Consider the following 26,968-nt stretch of genomic DNA (forward strand, 5'->3'; position numbering starts at 1 on the left):
ATTTCTTTCTATAGATAATTAGAAACATCTGACAAACATGCATGCACTTATCCACATGTTATATTAACAAAGTACATTAAACAGAAGATCAACATGCCTGTGTCTTAAGGGACATGCAGGCACAAAGTTTGCAAATGAGGTGGATTTGTTGCTGAAATTGGAGTTCCAGGAAGTGTTGTTTTCTGATTACAAATAATGTATAGACCCTGCATAAATTATTATAAAGGTCTTTTGTCACAGTCCAGATTTTGTACAAGTATGTTGTAGGAAAGTGATCATTTTAATAACAATCATGTAACYGGTGAGACTTTGGTTTAGAATAGTTTTATAGGTGCATATTTAGTATATTATAACTTAACAGTCGAAGCCAAGAACCAGCTATGCTCAATGTAAGAGATTCTTAAGTATATCTGAAAAAAAATTGATTTTAAAAAAGTTTTAAATTAAAAAAAAAATCAAGATACTAATGTTTTCTCCTATATATATTCAACATATAAACAGTAATCAGAAAGACTAGGCTCCACTGCCTAGCAACAAATAGATCTCATATTATAAACAAGCAACAAATCTTTCAAGTATCAATAAGCTTTTAATATTAAGCATTTTAAAGCAACTTACACACTCTTTAAAGTGACATTAATGTTTAAGCTTATAACCAGTACATTTTCAAAGTTGTACAGTTTGTAGTAGCGTCAAAGTTCTGCATGAACTACAGCTTTCATTCAAGATTTTCTTCAAAAGTTGCCATAATATCACTCTGCAAATTCATATCAATTGTACAAGTCATCTGTAAGAAAGCAAATTAATATATTTTCAGAGCAGTCAGTTGTAATGAATACCATGCAGGTCAAATATAGAAAGACTATAAACATCTAAAAAAAATGAAATCCTTCTTCCCCAAAACTTCCTGTCACTGCAAGCTTGCATATGCACGTTGTTTAAGTCCTCTCTGAAAACAGCTGAACAGAATGAAAGGTTCAGGAGACCTTATCTGAATCCAGTGTGATCTTTGTCACACTGCAGTTCTTGCATTCAGTTGTACAATGTTATGAATTAAGAAAACACACACTTAATCTGRGAAATAGTAACGACTAAAGAGTATTCTTTACTGATACCGATAAAACCAGTAAGATGCTTTTTAAAAGGCTCAGTTTTGATATTTCAGACCAGGACAATAAGACTAGTACTTTTATTAACATACAATACATAGGAGAAGATGCATCACTTGCAAGACTTCAGGTTTGAAGTTATTCAGAGACCAGGAACCCCACTTTAAAACTTGATTTTACCATGCAGTTATTCTAAGCTGATGGGAGTAATTGGACCAAGTAGATAGGTCTTCAAGTGGTGCAACATGAAAAGCTATTTCATTTTCTGGATTAACTTTTCAGTTAGCATATTTCTGTTGTTTACAGTAGTTCAGGTCCTTCAAAATAAGGACCTGAGCTAGAGTGTTTTCTTCTCTATTAAAAATGAAACAGAATTAGCTGGAAAGCCAGCAACTTACTGCTTCTCTCCTCCTACGTTCTTGTTCCATTTTTCTAGCCAAGTTACGGTCTTGAACAAGAGAGTATTGTTGAGCTTCTGGCAATTGTTTGCTCTTACCCTCTTCTTTTTGGGCCTCAAAAACTTTCACTGCCATGGCTTCCAATCCTGCCCCTTCATGGCCCCTTAAAAAAAGAAGTATAGGGTAAAAATTGATTCTTCTTTTTCTTCACAACAAATGTTTGCACCTGAAGGGAATTCTGCACATAAATCAGCACATAGTACTCAAAGCGTGGTGCCATTTTATATGTTGATTCATAATAATTTTCCTTCGCAAGAGGTACATGCCTACAAATTTTACACTGTAGGAAGATAAGGTTCCCTATGTTCAATTCTATACACATAGGGTTTGTGTGTGCTACACAAAACTTATATTGAAATTGCATTCCTTGCAAGATAAATACACTTAAGTTTCTAATACTTCCTTGGCCAGTGATGTTTTGTGTCCATCTTCTGCCTCTTCAATTAGCTATTTGAGTTAGACTTTACAAACTTCAGGCAAGCCTCTCTAATGACTTGTTCCATAGATGCTTCTCTTGCATTAGAGAATGATGGAGAGGTTATCTTAACAGAAAGTAGTCTCATCCACTAATGAACCGTTAGCATCTAGGGGCTTACAGAGAAGTATTTATAGAAGACATAAAAGAGAGCAAACTATCAGGCCATAAAAAAGAAGAAAAGTCAGGAGAGCCATTAGCTTTCACAGCTGCCTAGAATTGACAACACACTGGTTCTGTGTTAGTGAGGAGAGAAGGCACTGGCACTGTCAGCTGAGACTGACTGCTCTTACAGTTTTTAGGCACAACTTGCACCGTTATCTGTAGTAAGTTGCACTGAAGCAGGAGTGCTGATGCAAGGTGCCTTCAAGTACGCATCAGTTCCTTTAGGAGAAGAAGGACTTTAAACAAAACCTCAAGAGCCAATATTATTTGCATGTGTTGCAGTATTCCAGGTTGACCATCCTGAATGTGAAACAATGGGGTTCCTAAAACTGGAATTCTTTAGAATTTAGAGCTGGGATGCTACTGCAGAGAAATTTCAGCTTCTCAATCTGACAGTTGCTCAGAGGTCCAAATGTTTGTCTGTCTCTTGGAGAGACGGATACAGTGATGTAGCTCATGGGCTTGGATGAATTTCCTCCTCATGAAAACCGATAGTAACTAGAGGTGCCCTGACTCTCTGCTATACACCCTGAACAAAGAACTTACCCCTAAGCCTTTCTCAAATACTCTAGTTASTAAGATAACACACTCCAAACAAGGGAGCAGTTCTAATACACCAGTGATGGGATAACAGAGCAAAAGAATTTAGTCACCAACTTAGACTTACCTTTCACAGGTCCAAACAGATGAGAAAAAGTACTGAAGGAGGAAATATTTCTGAAAGCAGTTTCAAAAAGGTAGCACACAGCTATCTAAGCTATTACTGCAATGCAGTAATTAGTAGGCAGTCACTTATACCACTCAGCATAACAGACCTCAGACTTGGATACAGATGTGGGTACTCACTAAAACAGGTATTTAAACAGTAGCTACAAATTACTGGTGATGAATACCACAGCAATAGCTTACCAAGTATATTTCTTTATGGCAATGCAGAGAAGAACACTACAGTTGTGCTCAGAGTGGTACAGCCTTTTTTCATGCCCTTCAAGTAGGTATCTGACATATGACTATTGCCTAATCTGATCCACTCRTTTCTGAATAGCTAGCCAACCAGTAACAATCTTTCTGAGGGTAAGCAACACATACTTAAGGTATTTATTAATTCAAAAGCTGTTGATTTTTCCCTCTCCTTTGATTAATCAAGTATCCCTCAAATACACAGAAGATTCCATAAAGATTTTTCAGCCAGTCATTACTGGAACACAGACCTGCGTTAGTAAATTTAGTTTCTTAGAGGATATTCTGAGCACAAACATAGAGCATCGCACCAGTGCTCCAGCACAGTTACAGTCACTAGTCAGATGTTTCTTCAACTGTGACACTACCCATTACAGCCATATTTATTATACAACTTTAAATAATAGCATTATCAGTTCATAAAGCAACTGTGCCTCACATCGTGGATAAGGATACATAAGTGTTGAAGAATTATACTGCATCAGTTAAGCAGCCCGAGGTCATTTTTTTCTGTTTTTAAGCAAAAACAAATCCAGAAAGCCATTTAACTGTCCACATGGTAGACCCTGCACATAATTGAAAAAGGCAAAAAACAAAATAATGTTTAAACATGTGTGGTTACAAACCTCTCTCTTCTTTGAGGAAGGTTTTGCAGTTCCCTTTCAGCTTGCACCAGTGGCTTTGTTAACTCCTGTGCTTGCTCACTCTTTTTCTCTATTGCTGCTTTCCTGAACTGTTTGAAGATCTCAACAGATGTTTTTACTGGAGCTGGAAGCATCATCTTTTTGCATAAGCTTACCCAGGAATCTATATTCTTAATTCCTGCGTCCTGAAGAAAAAAAAAAAAAAAGGAAAGAAGGCAAAAATTCTGCAACAATTAAGGGCTTTTTCATCCCTGATCCATTGTGCGCTTAGTTCTTACGTTAGTATAGTGTTGTTTTGACTGGATCTACTTAAGCATATCTGCAACAAAGTTTCTTTTAATAGAATATTAGTGCAAATACAGCAGTCTAATCAGACTTCAATATATTTTCTCATCAGCTTTGAGATTCCTTGGAAAAATGGTTTGCACTTACTAGCATTTGTAGCTGTTATTTTTTTACCCAATGCCTTATCTCCAAGGTCCCATCTACCCATTTTTTACTTCCTGAAAGCATGAATTCACAAGACTGCATTTATGCAAGGAGCATTGATAATATTTTAATCCTGAGAACTCCCATTTTTATGAATATTCCTTTTATAACAATAACTTTATAGTAGGCTTGTGGGTTATTTGTTTGTTTTAAATGTGTTTTTTTTCCTATTAGCCTTTCCTTCACAAAACAGCATAAAACTGGTATTCTTCAGAAGTATTACTTTCTAGCAGAAATTCACACGCTTTGAGAACTTGACTGAGGAAAAAAAAATCTTTGGAATTTGATCCAAACATATGAAGGAAATGTATGTTTTTGGAGTTGAATTCAGGTTATTAGCTTTCTGAAAGCTAAACGCCTTAAGAAAAATTCTGGAAGTGCTTTAATCCAGACTATATAAAAAATTTTCATTAAAAACAAACAAACAAACAACCTTTCAAGGGGCCCCCTGTCTTATTGATGAGGCTACAGGAAAAGCATGTGGTCCTTTTTCAGTACAGGTTTTCAACAACACTCAAGATTATATGTCACCACTACTCTGTAAGGACATACTATCCATTATTTTTGTTACTGGATCAGCAAGATAAAGGGTCAAACATACTAATAGCTTGAAAATTAAAACTATATAAAGGTGCACTAGTAGTTTAAACATGAAAAATAGATCAGAGAAACAACATTAATGACATAACATGGATATACTAATTTTAAGTTAATCCTGCATATCATTTACCTTCATAAATAGAGCTCAGAGATATTTTTGTCTGTTTAGCACTGCAAATGAGAGGGAAAGCTGTACAGGTTATGACAATGCCCAAGACCTATCAGATACTAAGTATTTAAGTCATAAGAGATGGGATTTATAAAGAACCGCCCATGGCAGGGAACTTTTGATCCTAGTGGGCATATATCCAGATTCTTCTCCTCCAACAGGACTTGGGCAATACTCTTACCTTTTTAGGAAGAACTTGGGATTTTGGCTCTAGTGTGTTTTTACCATCATTAGATATGTCAGAATGACCTGATGGAAGGAAAGAAAAAAATTTTCAGTGTTGGGTTGATTTTTATGGACTGTTACCTCAAATTGAAGTGATAAATTTAGTCATTCTAAAAATTAGCTTAAGGATTTACACTGCAGATTTATTTATTTATTTATTTTTTGAATGGCAGAAGTACTCCCAAACACAGGTACGTTTCCTAGCTTAAGTTGAATTGAAGAGCTTCTTTCCAGTTTGGGGTGGATAAAGGAATCGTTAAGTTAAACGAATCTAGATGGGATATTAACTCCTGGTTCTAGGAGGGCTCCCAGCAAAATGTCCATATCATTTTGGCAGAAAGTCTTCCACTGCAATACCTTGTAGGTTATTCACCTCCTGTCTCCTTCCGACGCAGCGCGCTTACATTTTGATTCCAGCATTACTTAGTAATCTCTCATCCATCATGTAAACTCATTCTGCCTAAAGCTTTCTAGTCTGCCTGTTTCCACTTTTTTAAACAAGTAGGTTAGCCAGTAAAAGCTGTTCAATACATTTCTACTAGCCTACAAGATACATAAATACTTTGTGCTGTGGTCCATTTATTATGAGGGAGGAGGAAAGCTATTTACACAGGCAAACTAGAACTACTATTTTGATAATACTGAATTCAGATGAACAGTTCTGATATGCTGTGTTACTGCAAGAGAGCCTTACTATTCCATATGAAATGTCCTTTTGCCAAACCTTTTAAGACAAAAAAAAAAAAGAACAAAACTCCACAACTTTTCAAATGCAGTAACAGGTGCATTTTGCTACAGTCATTAGGGTAGGCCTGAAAATAGACTTTTGCAATATTAGGAATTTGTCAAAATACCACACAGTTAGCAATAGCCACATATTGCAATTTGTACCTTACAGATTACTTTAGAAAGGGATTATACCAAAGGCCCTCTGAGATGAAAGTCTAGGGTGTACTCTGAAAAAGCCACCATTTTAGAACCAGATGTAAGCACAACACACACGTATTACTTTGTATCATATAACAATGGTCCTCTCTTGCAGTTTGAGTTTGTTTTGTTTGTTTTCAAAGTAAAGGTGTAATAAGAAACTGAAGATAACATGGATAGGTTTTTTTGTTATTTTTTTTTTAACACCCAAATGATAAAGTTTAGATGTTTGAATCCAGAATGCTGAAAGCAGCATTTCAAACTCTTAAGCTTGTTGTAAGTAGGATTTGCAAGACGACCCACAGCCTCCAAAACTCAAGACAAGAATATCACCTGTCTCCCCATCCCACACAGTTGTCTCTGAGATGGTATAATTGCAAGCGAACAGGAGGGCTTTTACTGTGCAAAGCAGTAAAATAGGATGGAAGACCTCTATTGTCCAATTGATGAGGGTTCCACATCCTGATATCTCCATTCTCCTCATAGATTCCAGGTCCAGGTTAGGCAAAATATATCCATCTTGGTCGAATTCTGTTGTCAGAGGCTTATTCTCCTCCAGAGTGGAGAACTGGTGTATTAAGGTGGTTGTCTTAATACAGTAGGCACCCATCTTTTCCCTGATCATTTGTCCTCATATGGACAACTGTGATCTTCACATAAGAAACCTGGCACAGCAACACTGAATACTCCAAAATAAAGCAAGAACTTCATACCTAGAACATGTCTATCCCCCTTGTTAAGATCATTTTGATCAGTCTGTTATTCCAACAAGTTTCAGTAGATCTGTTATACCTGCCAAGAAGATTCACATGAAGCAAACTGAAGCGAGTCTAGGTTCATAGTCACATCTGTCTAAAGATCTAGATACAGCGCAGAAACCTAGAGGCTTTGTGACAAAAGCATTTGCAGCCATGAACTTCAAAGCAGTGGCTAGGGCATCACTTATAGCAATACCAGCCTTTACAGAAGCTTTCATTGAAAAACCCTATTTCTTAATCTGAAAGGAAGGTTGTGATTACCAGTTTGTTTCACAAGTTAAGCTTCTTAACAAGCCRGTACTGAGTTCAGTGATATGCAGCACCAAGCCTATACCCACAGTATCAGAGGTGTCACAAGCCTAAAAATCAAAAAGCTCTTGTTTTAGAGATGTAAGTAACTTCATAAAAATGCCTGAGACAGTAGGATTCTTTACAAAATTCAAACAGTTTAAGTATCCAGACCAAACTAGAGTTAGTTCCCCTGATTTGATCTAAATAGATGCATGTAATGCTAACCACTCTGCACTTTTTAATCAACAGATTTGAGGCCACACAACAGTTCTAGACTGGCAGGTTTTGATATTGTTGTTTAAAAAACAAAAACCCACAAACAAACCCCACCAGTTTGTTCGTTTCTCCTTCCAGTTTTCCACAGGAGGAGCTAATGATAGAAGGACCCTCCTAGGATAACACTGAGCACAGCTGGGGCACATACAGGAACAATCAAGCAGCACTGTATTGTGGAAGGAGGCAGATAACTACACTCACAAAACAGTGTTACACAACATAATGCTGAAGTTCAATTACTCAAAGGCTGAGAGTCATCATTAGATAATTCCCATAATAGAGGTAGGAGCCCCCCTACAGGTTTCTGCACAGGCAGAATTGAAAAGGGGGTTGGGGGAAAATTTAGCAGGACAGTGCAGATTAAATGAAGATTAGGAATAGAAAATTAAGAGGAACAGAGGCTAAAGAGTAAACAGGTGTAGAGGGGAGGGAGCTTTTCCAATAACTTTAGCTATATTTTTTTCCTACAAGCATTAAACAATTAGTTTGACTTCCTGCTAATTTTCCCAGTCCTTTAACATATTCAAACAACACCAGGATCTTGATGCAGTTAGTCATCTGGTATATAGGGCAGGAACTTCAAATTCCCGAAGGCCCCAAAACATTGTTAGTGAAGATCAGTTGCCAAATCCATGGAAAACAGGTACCAGCTCCAGCTGCTGCCAGCCTAAAAAAGGGATCAGCAGTGTGTATGGATAGGCATGTTAAGAGCATGCAAATACTAAATCAGTAGAAAACTAAGTCTCCATTTTTAGAGTTGGTTTAATACAACTCTTAATTATCCAGCATTATTCTTTGGCAACAGTTAAAGAGGTAGGTGAAAAGGCTGTGCCTTTTAGTTTAATCAAGTTTTCAGAAGCCTGTTCCATCCCCTGTTCAATCATATGCAGGTAGTTTGGAGAGGTAAGGCTAAAAGGAGGAAAGAAAAGCATTATGTCTGATAACACTTGGTTCTTTCCCCTCTAGAAACTAGCAGGCCATTAGCAGCATGGGTGATCAATCTCCATCTTAGATGGAGATTTAAAAGCTTTAGTTTGAAATATGCATGAAGTCTGATGCATCCCTGTACAGAACATAGCTTTCGAGGAACCTTTTTCAAATCCCCTTCTCCATGTGGATTAGTCCAATATCTGTGCTGCTCTAAGTACTGTGTTCCAGTTTCCTGCAAGCCCCTTTTAGATGAGTATCTTATGCATGGTGGCTTACTGAAGTACCACAATATTACAGAAGCATAATAGTACAGTGCCTTAGCCACTACCTGTTTTCTTTATTGTAATAATTACAAAATCAATGAGTTTTATCAGTTTGTTCCATGATGAAGAGCTATTTGACATTCCTTTACTCTGGCAGATCCTTGTCACCTCTAAGAGCCAGAGGTGGTAACTCAATACACACAACATAAGCTCCCTGGGGGAAGAGGGCTATGGAGCTTCAGCATAAAACATTTTAAAGCCCAGCCAAGTTCTGCATAACAGATTGGAGCATCAGCTCTCTCAGCTTCCTGGAAGACTGGGTTGCTTATTCCTAGTCTTAAACTCAGGAAGTTAAGTCCTTAAATCAAACAAACAAAAATTGGCTCTATATATTCTAACACAGAACAAGAACAAAGTATCTATTTAACTTAGCTATATATTAAAAAAAAAAAAAGCACAAGTAGTCAAGAAAAAAGAAAAGAGCAAGGGAAAAGAGTTCCCCTACACATTATTTTGCAAACTGATTAATGTACAAGTGTTCAGCATTTTATTTCTTTAAGTCAGGTTCAAATATACATTTTAACTTTATACCCTGATCTCAGTTACACTTTTTATTATGACAGTACATACTTTGTTCTTGATTTATGGATTCTGAGTCAGCGGTTCTCTCACTGTTGTTTTTTTGAGGTTTACTTGATTTGGCTGGATTTATTACTGTTTTCTCAGCTTGTTTAGTCCAATGAGTAGTATCAACCTGGGAAGTTGTATCAGACACCTAGAAGGGAAATTTCAAAATATACTCTAAAATGCTTAATATGTGGGTTCTTATTGTACAGTACCAGTATTAAAGACTTAGAGCAGTTTATATAACCTAGAACTGCAACAATTAACACCAGAGAAGCATTTGTTTTCATTCATGTTTATGATAGCCAAAGCAAGTTCATACATTAACACCTTGGATTTAGGAGCATGAACTGCTCTGAGATACCAAGTGTTGAAGGTGGTAGAGTGAGAAACTGATAAGCTCTTTAGCCCTTACATAGCGCAACATAACAGAATTTGGCTCTTACTCTTGTAAAGCCAGTTGCCCCACTCTGACTTATGGATCAGAGTGAAGAACACATGAATTACCTTAGTTCAGTGGTACCCTTTTTTCTGGAGATTAGGTAGCAGAGTAGCCCTTAAACTGGGGAAGGGATTACACAAGCCCAAGTCTCATGATGTTTATTACTTGCTACCTTGGAAGGTGTGTGCAAGTGGATAGGGGTGAGTTCCTTTTCTTCTGTTCTGAAGGATACATTCTTGTACTCAGACCCAGGAGAAGAGGTGTTTTTTTTTACCCATTTTGGAAAATAAAAACTATCAAGTCCTGGCTGAAGGAACTATATTTAAAAACATGCCTAAAGAGGTAGTTATACATCCCAAGATAGAAACACTGCTGCAGTAGCATTGATAACTTCCTTTGAGTCTAGCACAGAGACCCTTCTAACCAGGGCACTCTCCAAGAACAGCTTGAGAGAGAAATGAACTGTGGGTAAATATTTCATAACCTTAGATCTATGCCCCCAAAAGCTTCAGTTTCCATGCTTTAGGAACAGCAAGAGAGTAACACACTTATCAAGAGCTAGCCTATAGTCTTCACTATATTGCTGAGCTTGAGRTAGATATTTCTAGAGAACAAAAAACATACTACAAATTGCCCGTTACCATTTTGCACAACTACTGGTTTACAGGGTGGGCTTCTGGCCTATATTTCTGCAAGGATTATATGGGTCTAAGCTATAGCACTAAAGTGAGAAAAGCATTTTACAGTGCATTATAGATGTGATATATTCAGTCAGCCAAACTTCCCTTTTGTATTCAGGCCAAGAGGAGATGAATTCATGCCCTGTTAAAGGGTATTAAGAATCACTTCATTGGTGGGGTTTTAGATGGGTGATTTGCTATAAACCTAAAGTGGCCTTCATTGTGTCAAGCTCAAGCCAAGAGTGCTACAATATCAGATCATATGTAAAGGAACAAGTATATACTTGGGGGGGGGGGGAAAAAGATGAATCCATTGGAGAGAACTATGTTTTCACCTCTGGAACAGCATGAGTACATGGGGTGACAAGAGGCTGATTTGTCCTTGGAGTACTCTGAGGCATTTGCTGGACTGGAGCATCATGCAGAGCAGATAAAGCTGTGATTATACCTGGGAAAAAAGGAAGATGTATGACTTCTATCAGACACAGGGCAGTCTTACAACATCTCAAAATTAGGTCAATGTTTAAAACTGCAGATTAACTAGATATGGAGATATGTATCCTAGCTCTGCTAGGAGACTTATTTTAATTAGTTCTTAATTAGTTTCTCAGATAGTTAATCAGCTACCAGCTCAAGCTGTTTTCTACCAATAACTCTGAAGTGTCTAAAGTTATTAGACCTTTTAAGATGCAGGGGAAAGAGAGGAAAAGGAGTAGCTACTTCTTGATCATGTTTCTAAGAAACTTATATTGATGTATGTCTAGGTAACAGTGAACAAATCAGAAGGTCTATGGTACCAAGCCTTAAATTCAACTAACAGATATTTTGGACATGGACTTGAGGGTGGTGGTAGTGGGTTTAAACATCTAACTCCATCCCTACTGTGTTCAGCATTTCCTCTAGCCCTAGGTTCATTAAGACATTCTCCATCTCATCTCCAGTTGCTGCCTCTCTTTACTGAGTGAACATGAACAGCGCTCTCTGTTTTAATACTGTTTTACTCCACAACAAGTGCCCCAGTAATCTGAAATCCCAGCTAATCTTCAGTGCTTACACTTCTCATATTTACAGTCATGCCCTTTTTAAAGTAAGCTCTGCAAGAGACTTCAACATTACCAACTAGATAACCTCCAAAAAACTCAAGATAAGCTTCTTGGGCAATATCATCATTAGTTCTCCCAGCCCTTCTTTCCTCAAAGTTCACTAAAAAATAGCCATGTTTCTTGCCATAATAATTTTACCTGAGGGAGACGGGGTATTTTGTTCTGATGATTTAAGTGATCTACTCTGTAAAGGCTGAAACCTCTGTAGTACATTGGGAGATGGCTGCTGTATTTCAGATGATCCTTGATTTTGCAAACTACTAGTAAGAGAAGGTGAAGGCTGTGCTTGTGGAACAGCATTGCAGTACATCCTCTGTAAAGACAATGGTATCCTCTAGAAAGAAGTTTCAGTAATTATTATAGTCAGATTTTTTTTTTAATAGCGATTTGGTCCAATCCCCCTAACTCAACCACCATTTCCACTATAGAGCTTGTACTGTAAGACTAGTCTAGTGTTTTTAAGAATTTAGGTGACTAGACAAAACCTCATGAGGTAAAACATGTTACCGTGTTCTGATATATACAGAATTCAGTCAAAACCTCACACTGCATTTTGTTCTGAAGTATTATGTTTGTTGCTGCTCAGGAAGTCAGTTAAGGATTGTTATAACTGACCAAGCTGAAGCTTAACTCCTGTATCTTGTTTTCTCATTGCAGGGGCTGAACTTTTTGGCAAAACTGCGTCTTGTATAATTCTTTTCAGCTTTTTTTATAAAGATACAGAAGGAGCTGCTGAATAGAGATAGTAAGTTAAGCTTACAACCTGGTTTCCTGTATTAAAGTAAAGCTTTGATACTTTTTCATTTAAAGTGAAATTAGTCTACTGAAGAAGAATGAAGGCTTTGCTGTGATCATGCTTTGAAGTCTGAGGTCTCTCCATCCCTGCTAACTTTAAAGGAAAATGGAAAAAGGCATCAGATAACCCTGACAAGAATTAACACCCACTGTGTTCACAGGAATAGAGCAATTTGACCTTAGAGGCATTAAGCACTATTTCTACATAAGACTTCACTGTTGCTCATAATACCATAGTTAGAGAAAAAGTGATTTAGTAGCGTTTGTATTGTTTATTATGTCATTTCTACACTTTTTTTTTTTGAAAGCATTCTCTTGTCTTCTCCCTTCTCCTTCACCCAACACTGAACTACCAGGATATCTGGAAGAGGTAAGAGAACCTCGGGAGTTCTCCTAGTCCATCAGTCTCTATACAGCTACACAAGCTACTTCGAACAAGCAGCAGATTTTACATCTCCATGTAAGTCACAGCACAAGCAGTGTTCAAGCTACATTCATTATTTCCTATTAACAAAACAGCTTTTGTCATTTCCAATACTATTGTATTTAACAAATACCTTTGGTTAGGGCAAAAATGTTACATCCATTCCAATCAGTTTACCTTAGCTTGTTCCATAGAAATTGGACAGTTCTGCCTGGTTCTGTTCTGTTTTGAGCATGTTTCTGTAACTACAAATAAAGCAAGGTGGGCAGAAAGAGGGAGAGGGGGGGAAAAAAAAAAAAGAGAGGCATCCACATATGTTGCATTATTCACACATACAATGCGTGAGTTGCAGTTGTACCTAGAGAGCCAAATCTCACAGAGAAAGGAACATTCTTATCCTGAATGCTTTGACTTCTTTAGCTTGATGTATATAGAGAACAACTCCCAGCATATACAAAGAAGCCATCTGCAGATTCCTGCAGGATCAAGATCTTTGCTACCATCAACAGCATTACTGTGCTTGCTTCCCCATGCTGCAAATGGCTAATCATAGGATTCATCTCACGTTAGACTGTTACCTCAGACATATCTACATTGTAGCCCTCACATTTGGTAGATATATCCTGTCCCAGAAGGCTAAAAAAATTCTGGGCRGAGAGAAGCATCTTTCTGATATTTAGATAGTGAAGTACTATAGTGTCCCTTGAACAAGCTTAACACCTTAAGCAGCCTCACTTCCCAGGATAGAGTTTGGGCCTACAGTCATTGCTGTTGACACTTTCATCCCCAGTCTTAGGGGCAAAACCTTACCCACAAGGGCTACAGCCATTTGTAGCATCCCACCAAACATTCTTTTCCACCATCTGAGTTACAACTTCCAGAATCCTATGGAGTCAGCCCAGGGTTTTGGATGCATAGAAGCCTCAACTATTTTGAAAGGACTCTCATCCAAAACATTCCTGATAATTTCTTTTTGAAAAGTCTGTTTAATGTTTAAGGCTCCCTTCACATTGCAGACCAGAAGATTAAAAAAAAAAATTTTTCAAAAAAACAAAAACAAAAACCCAAAAAACCAACAAAAAACACCCCATGAAAACATAGGTAAGCTATAGGCTGATAGCCAAGTCTCCAGATTAGATACACAGACCTCTTATTAGCTGATTTTGTTTCCTGAAGTTGCTTATTGATAAATTAAAGAAAACAGATGTTTCATAATTTTTTTGGCTCAGTTTCAAGACATTTAATAGCACTGAAATTGGGCATTCAGCATGAAGCAAGCTTAGAAGGATGACTGAAATTCTTGGTAAGCATTTGGAACAAGCAGGCACAGTAAGTCAGAAGGCAGATATTTTGCCCGCACAGCCAAGAAAGGAAGTTATCTAACCCGATTCAGAGTCGCTACTATCTGAGGAGCTAGAAGCACTACTAGTGCTGCTGCTAGAGTCCGAGGAGCTGCTGCTGTTGCTGCTGTCACTCAGTCGGCTTGGTCCAATACTGGGCTCAGCATTATTTCCAACTACAAGATAAAAAGAAAAAATTCAACAATACTCAGCAGTGGAGCAGTCTTAACATACAAGACTAGATCTACCCTGTTAGGACTGTGCTGCCATTGGGCTCCTAGACCTCTGCCATGCCCACATGGCCAGTATCCATTTAGCAGTTGATTTGAGACCTTTATAGAGGAGGGAGGTGTACAGCTATCTTGCAGTTAGTAAAAGTGAAATATCTAAAGAGGAACTCACATACAGTCCTATGGTAAATTAGGATCTGACTTTCCTTCAGACCAGGGCAAGCAGTTTTCACCAGAAGTCTTCCAGCTGCTAAGAGGTTGTTCCTCTGCTTGTTGCTGCTCCCAGACTTGCATGCTGAAGTCTTTGTCTATAGCCAACTCTCCTCTTTCCTGAGCCATATGTACTGTAGGATGTCATCTTTTGCCACCTCCCCACCATCTGACTATTTTGCCTCTGCAGGGTTGATTTAACTTAGAATTTACAGTGATTCTGCAGTCAAAACACTTTTAAAATGTGTTGTTCTGATGAAGTTTTGAAAATGAAAAGCCACAAGTATAGCTGTTTCCCTGGACACAAATCACTTAAACATGCCTTCTTGTTTGCAAGGCTGTAAGCTGAATACCAGTTGTAAAGATTCCCTAGCCTGCTTCCTCCTCCACAACATATTCTTAGCAATTGGTTTAGCTGCTTCTTGCAGCTTTTTTCTAGGATGTTTTCCAGCCGCCATATACACCAGACAGCAAAGACTTGCTTGAGCTTATGCTTGATGCAAGCTTATATCTTGCAGGGCTGCTTCTATCATTTCAGCTAACTTGTTTCACATAGGAGCTTATTAGATATCCAAAAAAGCGCAATAATGGCACTCACTAGTTTAATGAGGATCTCAACCTGTAACAGTAGCATTAGCTGCACTGATCTGTTCTCAGTCCATGGCTGAGACCTGTCAGTAAAGTATGGATTTGGTCAAGCATGTACTGAATTGTTGTYTTTGCTATTGGAAAGCCTGGACAACCAAGTTTCTTTTCCTAGTGCAATTCTGTAAGCCTAAAGCAGCACAGCAGATCTGTCACCAATACAGAACTGTTGCTAGCATAAAAGCAGTAGTGAGACTAGGAGCTAACCAAGTATGACTAGAGTTTGTTATTCTTTGGTCTGTGCAAGCCACAAAGCTAATTGCAAACCAAGTATATAGACTGTGTGTGTGTGGGAGGGGGAGGGTTTGAACTGTGCTGTGCTTATGTCAGCATAAGGGAGAAAGTGTTCAGTTTCAAAAGTTTCCCCAAATTATCGTGTCACTTAAGCTCTGAAGAAATCAAAGCAAACTGATAATCTAATGAATTGATAAACCGATCAAATAAAATGTTAATAAAAGGTGCAGGGGTGGCAGGTATTGCTAAACTTGTGCCAGCAAACAGCTCTGGTAGATACATTCAGTCCATAGTGGGGGGGAGGGTGGGAAGGAAGCAGCACTTAAAGCTCCTAGCCAGGTTTTGCCCATCTAATCCAGAATAGGATTAGTGATAGGGGCGTCATTCTTCAACTGGGTTCAGTGTCTCTACTAACTATTGGCTATCAGATACAGGATGCCAGACAACATGAACTTCATCACTCCCATCATTATATCTTGTCTTATACTACAGAAATGATAAAGCTATCATTTATCCTTTAATAAAAGGATTAAGTGTGAGAATAAGGAAGAGGTCTGAGGCAGGACAAGTAACTGAATGAAGTTGCTGCTGGTACTCCAGTTGATTTAACATACAGAGAGTCTAAAGACTAGCAGTGGAAGCTTAATACCTCAAATATTCTGAGGAAAAATCCCCCAGATGGATAACAGAAGACAGGCCCAAAAAGATAATCCCATTTTAAGCTATTTGTATTGCAAATTAGTAAAAGTAAGATTCACATTACATTTGAAGTTTTGCTTCTTTGGGTTTAGCTGACCATTGACATCCAGTAGTCTCTTCTCTAGCTCTCGTTTCCTCTCAAAATTAAGTTGTTCTTTTGATTTTGTTGTTTTTTTAGCTGCATGTGAAATAGAAGTTAAGTTACAGCCAAACAGAGCAAATTATGTTTTCAAGCATCATTTATGCTACATACATACCATGCTGCTTTCTTGGTCTCTTCCTCAAAGAAGTTGCCACATATTTCTCTAGTTCTCTGAGTGTTGAAGCCTTTAAAGTTTCAAAGTCTATTTCTATCTCATCAGGGTTAGAGTTCCTCAGTGAAGGCTCTCTTGACTGTATTATATGGACTACTTTCCCAAGCTTATCTCCAGGGAGTTTATTTATGTCCAAACTCAACTGCCTTTTTTCATCATAATTCATAGGCTTGGCACCATCTTCATCTTCTGACTTATGTGCCAACAAGACATGCTGCATGGTTTTCTTTGATTGACTGCGAGAAAGAGTTTACTGTGGTAACAGCAATTTAAAGTAATTTGACACCCACACAAGTCCCCCACACTTACATGTTTAAAGACAGCTTTTTCTTAGATTTCTTCTTGTGTTTTAGGTTTTTCTTCTTTTGAATCAGGCTTTTTATCTTAGCTTTTTCCTTGTTCCTCCTTTCTCTTTTAGCCTTCCCTTTTTTCTTTTTCAATCTAGGTAAGGATGTTCTGGTCAAAGCCCGCAACTGCTGGTGCACAGCTTTAAGCTGTTGAAAGCAACAACAACGAAAAACCATGAGAGTCATAGGCAGTAACAGGAATAGTAAACTGGTCTTAGATATCATGGGAGATTTGTGGCATCTGAATGATTATTAATAGGATGTTTGTTTTCCAAGCGTCTTACTGTCATATGGACTAGTTACAGACAGACTAGGTCTTCAGAAGAYGTAAGGCTGCTTGTTTTAAGCAGGCATTTCTAACAGTACTTCTCAACACATGTCTTCTAGCATCCCGAGAAGGTTAAAACGCTAGAATCACTGTAGGAGTGTCCAGCAAGCTTCTCTAATTTCAGGCATTTGGGAAGCATGTAAGTGCTTTATTGGATTATGCCTCTAACAAAATTAATGAGCCAGGCTAGTGGGACTGGTCTTTTACATCTTCAGCCCATAAATTCAAGATATTGGGTGATACAAAATGACTAGTTGGGAGAGACTAATACAGCTTTGGAGAAAAAGCTAACATAAATTTGTTTAAACTCCATAGAAATTAGAAGGAAGAAGGACAGAAAGGATTCTAATTCAACCCCATTAAAATGCTTTTGCTTAGCTATTGCTAAGGCTGTCTTGTAGGATTTTAATTGTTCTGCAGGCCTGTATTCATAGCTTCATGATGCACGTACTACTTTGACAAATATTGAAAACTAAACTGTTCCTCATCTGACTTGCAGAACAAATGCAAATTTCCCCCCTAGATTAGATGCATAAGCAGGTTAAAGCATTATGTTCAAACAGAAACAAGTCTCATCCCACTACCAGCCAGTGAAGCACAGCCATGCTATCAGCATTAGCATGAAATCCTTTGTTTTACTTCATATTGAGCTTTCTAATTTAGAATTTAATGGCTTGCTTTTATGTAGATGAACTCAGAACCTCAGGGCTACTCAATGAAACTAGCATGCTTTGAAAGACTGAACATAAGAATGGAGCTCTTCAGCCATTTGAAGCAGATGGCCTTGTTAGAAGTCCATGTCACTACACCGCGTGTGAAGTATCTGGATGCTGTTGTCATCCTATGTCAGTGTGGTTTTACTTTTGCTTTAAAAAAAAAAAGTTTGTGGGTCTCATTGAGGAGAGATTAGGCAGGAGTACCAGACCCATGATTCACTCAAATTTGGAATAAGCAAGCAAATTAAAAAAAAAAAAAATCTTGCTTTCCTCACCTTTCCACCTCCTCTGCATTTTGGAGTTGTATGAAGAATCCTAGTGCAATCAGATCTTTAAGGGAAGGCAAAAAAGCACCCACTGGACATAGGAAATAAAGTTTCTCTGAAGATCTTTAAGCCAATAGATAGACAGTTTGTATTTGCTAAGAGAATGTTCACTTGTAGAYTATGTTTGGAGATGCTTCCAAACAGGAACAAAAGCTATGTTCAAAAAAAACCCAAAAACCCCCAGAAGATGGGAATTTTTAAGTGATGACCTTTGATGCTAAGCCTTAGGATGGAGAATTGCAAGTGGCACTATCAGAGACAGATTACAACTGTCATGCATGTCCAAGTACCATTGCTTACTTGCTCCTGAAGCTTTGCAAGGTGCATTGCTCTTTCGTTTTCAGAGTCTTCAGATGATTTTTCTTCTGAAGATTGATCACTGCTGCTCTTACTGGAATAAGCCTTTGTCATTTGTCTTGTGGGCTGCGACAGAGAAACACTTGCAACAGGTTCATCAGGAATTTTGGCAAAATGCATCTCAAAAACATCCTAAAGATAGGAAGAGTTCGGGAATAGTGAAGAAATTAGCACATTTTTCAGGTTTGAAAACATTATGAAGTTGCTGCTTGTTTTCTAGAACTAAACAGCAGCGTAGTAGTTGGTAACATCAATGGATGCTGTACCAGGGTATATGACTGCAAGGGAATCCCCTACCCTGTTTTCAGTCTGACTTGCATGATAACTCACCTGAAGCTTTCTTGCCATAGCAACTACTTCATGGTCTGGAGAATTATGTTTGTAGCAGCTCATGAACATTAATCTAACATCTGTGGCAAATTCTTGTGTATCTTTATATTCAGAGTTATCCATTTTCTTCTATGGGGAAAGCAGATGAGTGTGCATTTAGGGTTTCTAACTTGAGCTAGAGCATATCACTGAACCAGCAGTAAAATAGAGAAGGAACAAGAATTAACATCCAGCATCAGAAGTAGCTTGCCTCATCATAGGAAGTAAGAACCATCACAGAAAGACTTGTTTCTTCTTCCACCAGTGTCCCTTTAACAAAATACTAGAATTTCCCCTTTTGAACAGTTTGTTAACTATACTTGCTGTAAGGACTTTGTAGTACTACTTTCAGCTTTTTTCAGATCAAGACAAAAAAGTTCAGGTGATTATATTTGATCAGGTGCTAGCCACTTGTCTGATTCTAAGCATATTTGTACAAAACCTTCTCCATAACTATTTTGGAGTCAAAATAATTGGCTGGAAGTTGGGGAGTGGTCTTTGTGCTGTGCAACCCAAGCTAATTGAATAGACTACTGAAATTTAACTCTCCCCACAAGATTAGGTCTTAATTTGGCTAAATAGTTCAACACTAGACAGATGTGCCCACTGTTTGCAAAGCACTGGCCACTAATATCTCTATCTAGAAGGGTCCCTTTTTACAGGAACAGTGAAAGGTGGCTTGTAAATATTTGATGTTTAAGTTTCCAGGGCATTTCACCGAGGATAATGAGATTCTGACTGAAGCAGAAGCTGACATTGCAGAATTGCCCTTTTTAAATGGAACAATAGTATTGTGCAGGCAGACTGAAAGATACTTAGCATGTTATGTTAGCAGCTTGCATTAAAATGTTCAACAAATATATTAGCCAGTATATGCATAGTCACAATGAGGCTTAAAAGACATTTTCTTCAGTAAGCTGTGACTTAGAGCTTTGATAAAGGTATAAGTGTGTATAGTTTCCATGCCCATTATCTCTTTCAAAGGAGAAGCTGCTTTCATGACACCTTTTCAGCTTAAAATATTAAAATCCATTCAATTGAAGCAAATGCATCCCAATCCCCTACAAAACATACTTACTTTAATGGTTCCCAGGTCTGTGGGGCATTTAGTGGTCCCTTGGTTCTCACCAAGGGGGAGGGATGCAACATCCACAGGTTTTAAGAAAGGCCATGCATATGCTGCATGCTTCTTTGAAAACATTTCTTTAAGGATCTCATTACAGTGTTTTAGCTGTTCTGATAACTGAACCTTTTTAAGAATTTTAGGCGATTCTTGAGACTCTGGCAAGACCTTCTTCAGAAGCTTATTTGGTATCACACATTCATTTTCTCCTCTGCAAGTTTTAACAGCTTTTCTTTCATTAAATGTTGCAGAAGATTCACTGCCTGCTGTGAATATTGAAGTAGTAGGAGTTGTAGTGTCAGCCTTCCTTTTCACACCTTTTTTAGCCTAGAAGATGATTTTGTAGTTATTTAGAACACAGGTATCCATAACAGTGAGAGAACAGTCAGCTTTGAAACTAAGCAAAAAATTCTAAAAGTACCATAACTTCTACAGTTACCAAAAATCCACCTTTCACAACTTTAGACTAAAAGCCTACAGAGCATTACATTTAAGACTGAGCTGGCACTGACTGGTAAAGGCAAGAACAGGGTGTACTCTAGGTCAGGCTGTGGTCAGTTTAAGTCATATAAGAAGATTCCAGGAAGCTGGTAGGTTATAAAGTTGGCACAAGATTACCATTGGGGGAAGGGCAGAAAAAGTGACTGCAGTTTAGTTTCTAAGCCTGGTTACAGGCCTTATATATAAGGTTTATCTTTTAGTTTTCTTCCGTTTGGGTGGTATTTGGTTTAGAATAGATAAAACATGCTTTTTCATCAATGCTTCACTCTTCATTAAAGTAAGAGCATTCACTGGAAGAGACTGGCACATGCCTATTCATAATTGGAAGAGTACAAACAAAACTAAACCAATGCAAAACTGTATCAGATCAAAATGGCACATGTTCATGTACAATTCAGATTGCAGGTAGTTACCAATATTTTTGAGAGCTACAAACACCTTTCTAGGCTACTTACACAGTGTTTAAGCAAGCATGTTATTTTTGGCAACCAGGCATTTGACTGACATTGAAAACTTAAATCAAGTAAACCTAGGAGCTTTGTTTTTACTATTGAAGCCATTGTCTAATCATCAAGGAAAGGGCAGTTTCTGCATCTAGGTGAAGCCTGTAGAAGTGTAGAAATACACTTCAAGAATGACCATCTTCAAAATTCACTTTGTTTCTTTGCAAACAATATTTTTAAGCCATGTTTTTTAGACTATGCACCAAGTGATCAAACTGCTTCCTTAGTAGAATTAGTAGTATTGCCCCAGTTATTTAGCATGAACCCAGAAGATCTAAAACAGATCTCTTGCTATCACTATAGAAGTTTTGAAAAGATATTGCAATATACTTGGATCCTATGGTTTTGCTGTTAGTGTCTGGAACAATAATCAATACCTTTGTTATTATGAGGTAACTTACTTTTGTTATAGGGACTGCAGCTGGCATTAAAGTAGTCAGGTGAGCTGTAGACAAAGGAGCTAGTGTAACCTGCTGTAGCTCTTGAGTCATCACTGGAGGCTGCTCACTGCTTTCAGCTTGTTTCTGAATTATGTTTTGTTTAKTTGAAGAAGTCCCAGGGTTGGGCTGCTGAATTTCTGCTTATTTTAAAACAAAAATTTTCCAGTTATGTCCTAAATATTGCAGTCAATTTATTTCATGATCAAATTGAACAATTGTCAACAGAACGTCTTCCCCTACTCCCCACCAAACTAAAAAAACAAACAAACAAGAGTGTTGTATACAACAAAGCAGTTGTATATGCTCTACTCTGTTATCTGCTCAACACTGTTAGGGTGTCAGCTAGAGTACTGTGCTAAGTTATGGATACTCTGCTTCAAGGAAGCTATGAATTAACTCTGAGGGAAGATCACAGAGACATCATGCTGCACTATACAAGTTGGAAAAGTGTTTTTGCCAAGAAGAGAGTAAGTCATTCTCTACAGATACTTTTAAAAGGCCAAGCAGTGGTGGATTCAAACTGCAACAAGAATGTTTGAGTTTGAGCACAGTTAAACTTTAAGCAAGCTTAGGTACTCCTGCATATCTTCCTTAGAAGTATTACAGAACTCATTCGCTAATTTAAGGACAACTTAGATCAATGTTTTCCTGTGTATGATTGTTCCTTTGAGCAGAAAGGTGGGTTAGATAGCTGTCAAGGTCTTCTCCAGCTCTTTATCATCCTGTTTATTGTTCACAGATGTTCAAGCCTATTAACTAATAGGCCTAAGCAGTGGCAGGACATTCTCTGAAATGAAAATCAGTTGCTGGTTTCAGGGAAACAGGCTCTGTGTATAGATCTGCTTATAAAGCCAAAGTCTGCAAAACAAGAAGTATTTCTTTGATCACAGCAGCATACTCTGCTATCAAGTCCAACATGGAGTACTGACAACATTTCAAAATTTGTACAAGTTGCACATTTGTGTGTATAAAGGGGATAAGTGGACTTAAACAGCTTTAATACTACCAAGATTGTGTTATGAATGCATCTCAAAATGGTTGTAATCACTCAAGAACCAGAAGTCAATTCAGCTTCCAACATTTCTCAACAAGATAATTCTTTTTTGGGAGTTACCTCTATCTTTTCAACCAACATTCTGCCAAAGCAATGAAATGCTTGAGATATTTTACTAGTAGCCTCACTTTAAAGTAAAGAGCAGGAAGCCAGCTGAGCATCTTCTTCCTCCTACCCTCCCCTCCACCCCCCAAAAAAATTTGTATGCAAGAACCAAGTTATCCAACTGCTTTTCCTATGCCTATCTATAGATGGCATGATATACCAGGTTGTATATTTGAGGAGCAGCATTCCCTTTCAAAACATCGAGAAGGAAATTAGAGGTCTGCCAAACTATAATACTGTCTTGAAGAAAGGTTTATTTCAGAAACTATCAGCAGCAAGGACAATTACACCACAGATAGCAGTAAGGTGAAGGCAAAGTCATCAGGAAACCCTGAAGAGTTACTTAGCTGTATAAGAGCTTCTATAAAGTGAAGCAGTAAGAACTGAGCTAGCCAAGATCAGTGCTCCACATATGTCAGAAGGCAAATAATCAATAAAAGGCTACTGCAACACTTCTATAGCCTGTTAGCAGTCTTACTTCTATCAATAGAAATACACATTTGTCTGCCAGTGTTGACAAATTAGATGTTTCTAAAGCAATGTGATAACAGTTTGATTAGAGACAAAATGAGCACTTTGTAGAAGTGAAGAAGTTTTCAGGGTAGTGAAACAATTTATAAAAGCAATAAAAAAAAAAGCATAGAAGTCCATGAGTAACAGGTGGAAGCTAATCTCCTGGCCCCTTATAATTAGGCTTCCTAGTGTAGCTTGATGCTGTTAATATGATATTCCCTCATAAATTTGAGGAGTCTTGACTGAATGTTCCTTCTTATGGGCAAAAGCTACATTTCACCAGAGTTTTCCTATGGCACTACACTGTAACACTGTTAATGAAATTGTTAATTCAGTTTCTTTTTTCCATCTTAGTTAAGCTCATTTATAAGTAAAAATAAGAAAATTTAGACAGTACCTGTAGAAATATGGCTGCACTGAACCTAAAGCATTGTAGCGATATTTTTGCTTGTCCAATATGTTCTGGGAGAAATGGAGTCTTGTGAGAGCATCCTGACTACTCCAGGGCTAAGCTGTTGCAAACTATGGAGAATTCCATTCCCAGCTTTTGGTTGTTTAATATACATTAGCAATTCAGCATGTAATTTAGTCCTTACCTTCTGCCTTCTTTCCTTTTCTCTTCCCTTTATTGAGAATCACTATTCTTTCTTCTGGTGGCATTTGTGCTATTTTCTGCAAAAACACTTTTTCTAGTTCTTGTGCCATAAACACAATGTCATCACCTGGCTGCAAAATATAGTCAGTAATGTTCAGAGTACAGGAGAAGCTGTAATAGCAAAGTTTTTTTTTTTTTTTTTTTAAACTAAMCAGTCTGTAGACTCCTGCTCCAACAATTAGAACAAGCCATCAAGACCACAAGAGGACCTAAGGCCCCCTCCACCCACACTCAATTACAAGTAGCTTTGTAATTGGAAGAATAGACCACTTTTCCCCTTGCACAATCCTATTTTTTCACATATCCATGTATTTCTCACAGTAAAGTAAGAGGAAGACAGAGCTTATTCATTCTCATGTTCCAAAGAAAGTTGTTAAAGCTCAGTGCTAAAACACAGCCAACAGCATCCAAGCACAGAACAGCTCATTTTGAGTTAGGTTAGTCTATCAAACCTATTGGAGGAGTGGAGCAGGATTCATAAAACTGGGCCTTAAACTTGCATAGCAATTATACTGTGCTGTTCATAAGCTGGGTAACAAACCTAGAGATTTTTCAGGCAGAACCCTTATGAAGAGAAGCCTATGCCTTCAATTGCTGAACAGCAGGCTCAGCCTTGCATATGTATCTTCTGTCAGTTCTGGCAACTGAGGCGGCACCCCCCCCCCTTTTTTTTTTTTTTTTTTTTTTTAAGATATTCATTTTCAAAAACTTCAAAGACATTAACTAATTTTGTGCTGGTTGCAATAACTACTTGCTTGTATTGTTCAATATAATTGATTACTGGTAAGAGGGTGCTGTTGTGTTTCACATACCTTGTTATATATATAGCAGTTCAAGAACATAGTTTTAAAGTCTTCAATGCATTCTGCAGCTTTTGTGTAGTAATTATGTTCCAGACGCTTTTTAATTGTGCTCAAGTCCATGGGTTTCTTTATGATACTGTAATAATCCTGTGGTTTTGAAAGAGTGTTAATAATACAAGAAATGCTGTAAAAATACTTGGACATGAAGATGCTTACAGATGTAGTTACAAAAGCTTGTTAAATTGCAAGAGATGAGAACTGCGTTATGTTGGAAGGAAGGAAAAAAACTTTTCAATATAGTCATAGATAACACAGAAGTAAATGTTCAGGAACTCTCCACCTTGCATTTTCACCTTGCCCTTTCCTACAGGATTCTCCAACAGGATGTTCAAAGCCCCAAAGAATTTTTTTTTTTTTTTGGCAATACAATCCAGAGCTACACTAGCTATGTTGATAGTAGTGCTTATGAAAAGCACATGTACTTCTCTTTTGCTAAACTCGGAGCAGTTTTCCTGCTATAGCACTACATCTTACAGAATGGGACAGGGGGAGAGAGCCAGAGAGAGTCACTCAGTCATTGACCAAAAATGGGGAAAAAAGACAAGTTATCCCAGGTGCTGATTTAACACTTCATCTACCAGATTATCTATCTAGTAATGAGGCAGTAAGATGTTTGAAAGGCATCATAAACTATTGTATTATCTTAGTAGCATTGCTTAAAGCCAGATTGAGGACACTGTGCTCATTCCTGCTAGTGAATTTAATAATCATAACATGAATATCACCACCAATAAGTTTGCATACACATAGTAGTTTTATGAAGTTACTACCAATTAATTAGTGAAAAGCCTTCAGAAGCTGTTCTAAAAAAATTGTTTTAGTGAAATTAAAAAACAAAATACATCATAAGTGTAGAATGTTTGAGTTCAATCAAAACACCAGCAGGAAAACTTAAACACACAGCTAATAGTCAAGTCTGTCCATTCCACATCTAACACCTGGAAGGGAAAAGCAAAGGATGTACGAAGACATTTACTATCCTTGCCATGAAGCCAGAATTTTTCTTGTTGATTGCAAAAGGTTAAAACTAAAATATGTACTTTTAGCAACATAAGTGGCTGCCTCAGAAATCCAGAGAGACAGAACTGCCCTGAGGCTAGCTGCAATTCTTGCCACTGTTCTGACTGAATGACCTTTAATATTAACCTTAAGCGACATTTCATTCCAAGAAAGGGGGTGGGAGGGAGATACAGGAAGACAGTGACCTTGACAGTGTTTTTGGAGAACCTGACCAAGGGAGTTTGTCATGTGAAACAGATCCAGATAGAGAGTTTTGTCTAGTCTAAATAGAACCAGTTATTTGGTAGAATTAGTCTTGTGGAAATTTTGGGAGAGAACAGATAGGCTTGTTTAGGCTGGAAAAAAGAACTGGAGGAAATATGCCACGATTTTACAACCTTTCTACTCATGTACCAAAAGCAGCATCTTCTAGATTATTTGAAATACCACTCCACGAATAACTGATTTTTTCATTTGACTGAAAAAGCTGGGGTAATCAAACTGAAGTTTGACAATACCCAATTAAGACAATTTGTCATGAGACATTATGTTCAGTACAGGAGTGTGTTATGAAGTCATACTTTTGCACTTTGTTACAATTAAATTGTAAAATAAACAAGGCAATACTGAGCAGGGACAAGATTCAGGTATACAAGAATCCTGTATTTCCTAGAAGGATGCTCTACCACTGTGGTACCTTCTTGTTCTTTCCTGTTTTTGCAGAGGCATGTAATTCCTCTAGAATCTTCAGACCAAGATGTCAAAGATGCTTTGAAATCAAAAAACTGATTACAAATGTAGTTAGTTCTGTGTATCAGACCAGATCCAGATTTGCCTATTCACCTCAGGATCAACCAAGTCTGCTTTTCCATCACAAAGTATTTGCCACCAATAGAGTTGGCTCCTTCCCGAGTAAAAAAAGTGATAAGGGAGAAGAAAATCCATACTTCTAAGACTAGTTAAAATGAATAAACCAGCAGAGAGGTAGAAGGAAGCAGAGACAGAATATTAACCTCTAGAATCTCAAAAAAGAAAAGTGAGAAATTCCTGTGCTTCCTACATCTAAGCACTCTTATTGCTTCTTGGGGAATACTTATGTACAACAATCTTAGATCAGAAAGCAAAGGAACAAAGATGCAGCATTTGAAATGAACCAGAGAAAGCAGTTTTCTTTAAGAACTCTGCCCCGTAATCTTATTAAATCTACAGGGGGAAGCCGAGTGGCACAGCATGCTTGGCCCATACCCCTGAGGTCAGTGGACTGCAACCATCTTCTACTGGACCAGATTA

The 26,968-nt window shown here is 37.8% G+C and overlaps 1 protein-coding gene and 1 long non-coding RNA gene across 2 annotated transcripts in view; one reads left to right on the forward strand and one right to left on the reverse strand.

Annotated features, from left to right (window-relative positions):
* Positions 1 to 718: 718 nt before the first annotated feature.
* The window catches only part of BRDT (bromodomain testis associated), a 26,875-nt gene continuing 625 nt past the window's right edge, over positions 719 to 26,968 (reverse strand). The window contains exons 2-19 of the mRNA XM_026057639.1: positions 24,629 to 24,766; positions 23,758 to 23,887; positions 21,451 to 21,626; positions 20,001 to 20,372; positions 18,884 to 19,012; positions 18,497 to 18,685; positions 16,789 to 16,973; positions 16,423 to 16,715; positions 16,230 to 16,343; positions 14,192 to 14,323; positions 12,985 to 13,046; positions 11,727 to 11,922; positions 10,821 to 10,933; positions 9,370 to 9,514; positions 5,251 to 5,318; positions 3,794 to 3,996; positions 1,508 to 1,670; positions 719 to 787 (exon numbers count right to left, since the gene is read on the reverse strand). Of these exons, the coding sequence (XP_025913424.1) occupies positions 719 to 787; positions 1,508 to 1,670; positions 3,794 to 3,996; positions 5,251 to 5,318; positions 9,370 to 9,514; positions 10,821 to 10,933; positions 11,727 to 11,922; positions 12,985 to 13,046; positions 14,192 to 14,323; positions 16,230 to 16,343; positions 16,423 to 16,715; positions 16,789 to 16,973; positions 18,497 to 18,685; positions 18,884 to 19,012; positions 20,001 to 20,372; positions 21,451 to 21,626; positions 23,758 to 23,887; positions 24,629 to 24,766 (2,877 nt within the window). The remainder of the gene's footprint in view (positions 788 to 1,507; positions 1,671 to 3,793; positions 3,997 to 5,250; positions 5,319 to 9,369; positions 9,515 to 10,820; positions 10,934 to 11,726; positions 11,923 to 12,984; positions 13,047 to 14,191; positions 14,324 to 16,229; positions 16,344 to 16,422; positions 16,716 to 16,788; positions 16,974 to 18,496; positions 18,686 to 18,883; positions 19,013 to 20,000; positions 20,373 to 21,450; positions 21,627 to 23,757; positions 23,888 to 24,628; positions 24,767 to 26,968) is intronic.
* Positions 12,764 to 26,968, forward strand: part of LOC112961918 — a 15,113-nt gene continuing 908 nt past the window's right edge. The window contains exon 1 of the long non-coding RNA XR_003252155.1: positions 12,764 to 12,843. This is a non-coding gene — a long non-coding RNA (uncharacterized LOC112961918). The remainder of the gene's footprint in view (positions 12,844 to 26,968) is intronic.

The sequence above is a fragment of the Apteryx rowi genome, unplaced genomic scaffold (assembly GCF_003343035.1).
Source record: "Apteryx rowi isolate R43461 unplaced genomic scaffold, aptRow1 scaffold_14, whole genome shotgun sequence".
Lineage (NCBI taxonomy): Eukaryota > Metazoa > Chordata > Aves > Apterygiformes > Apterygidae > Apteryx > Apteryx rowi.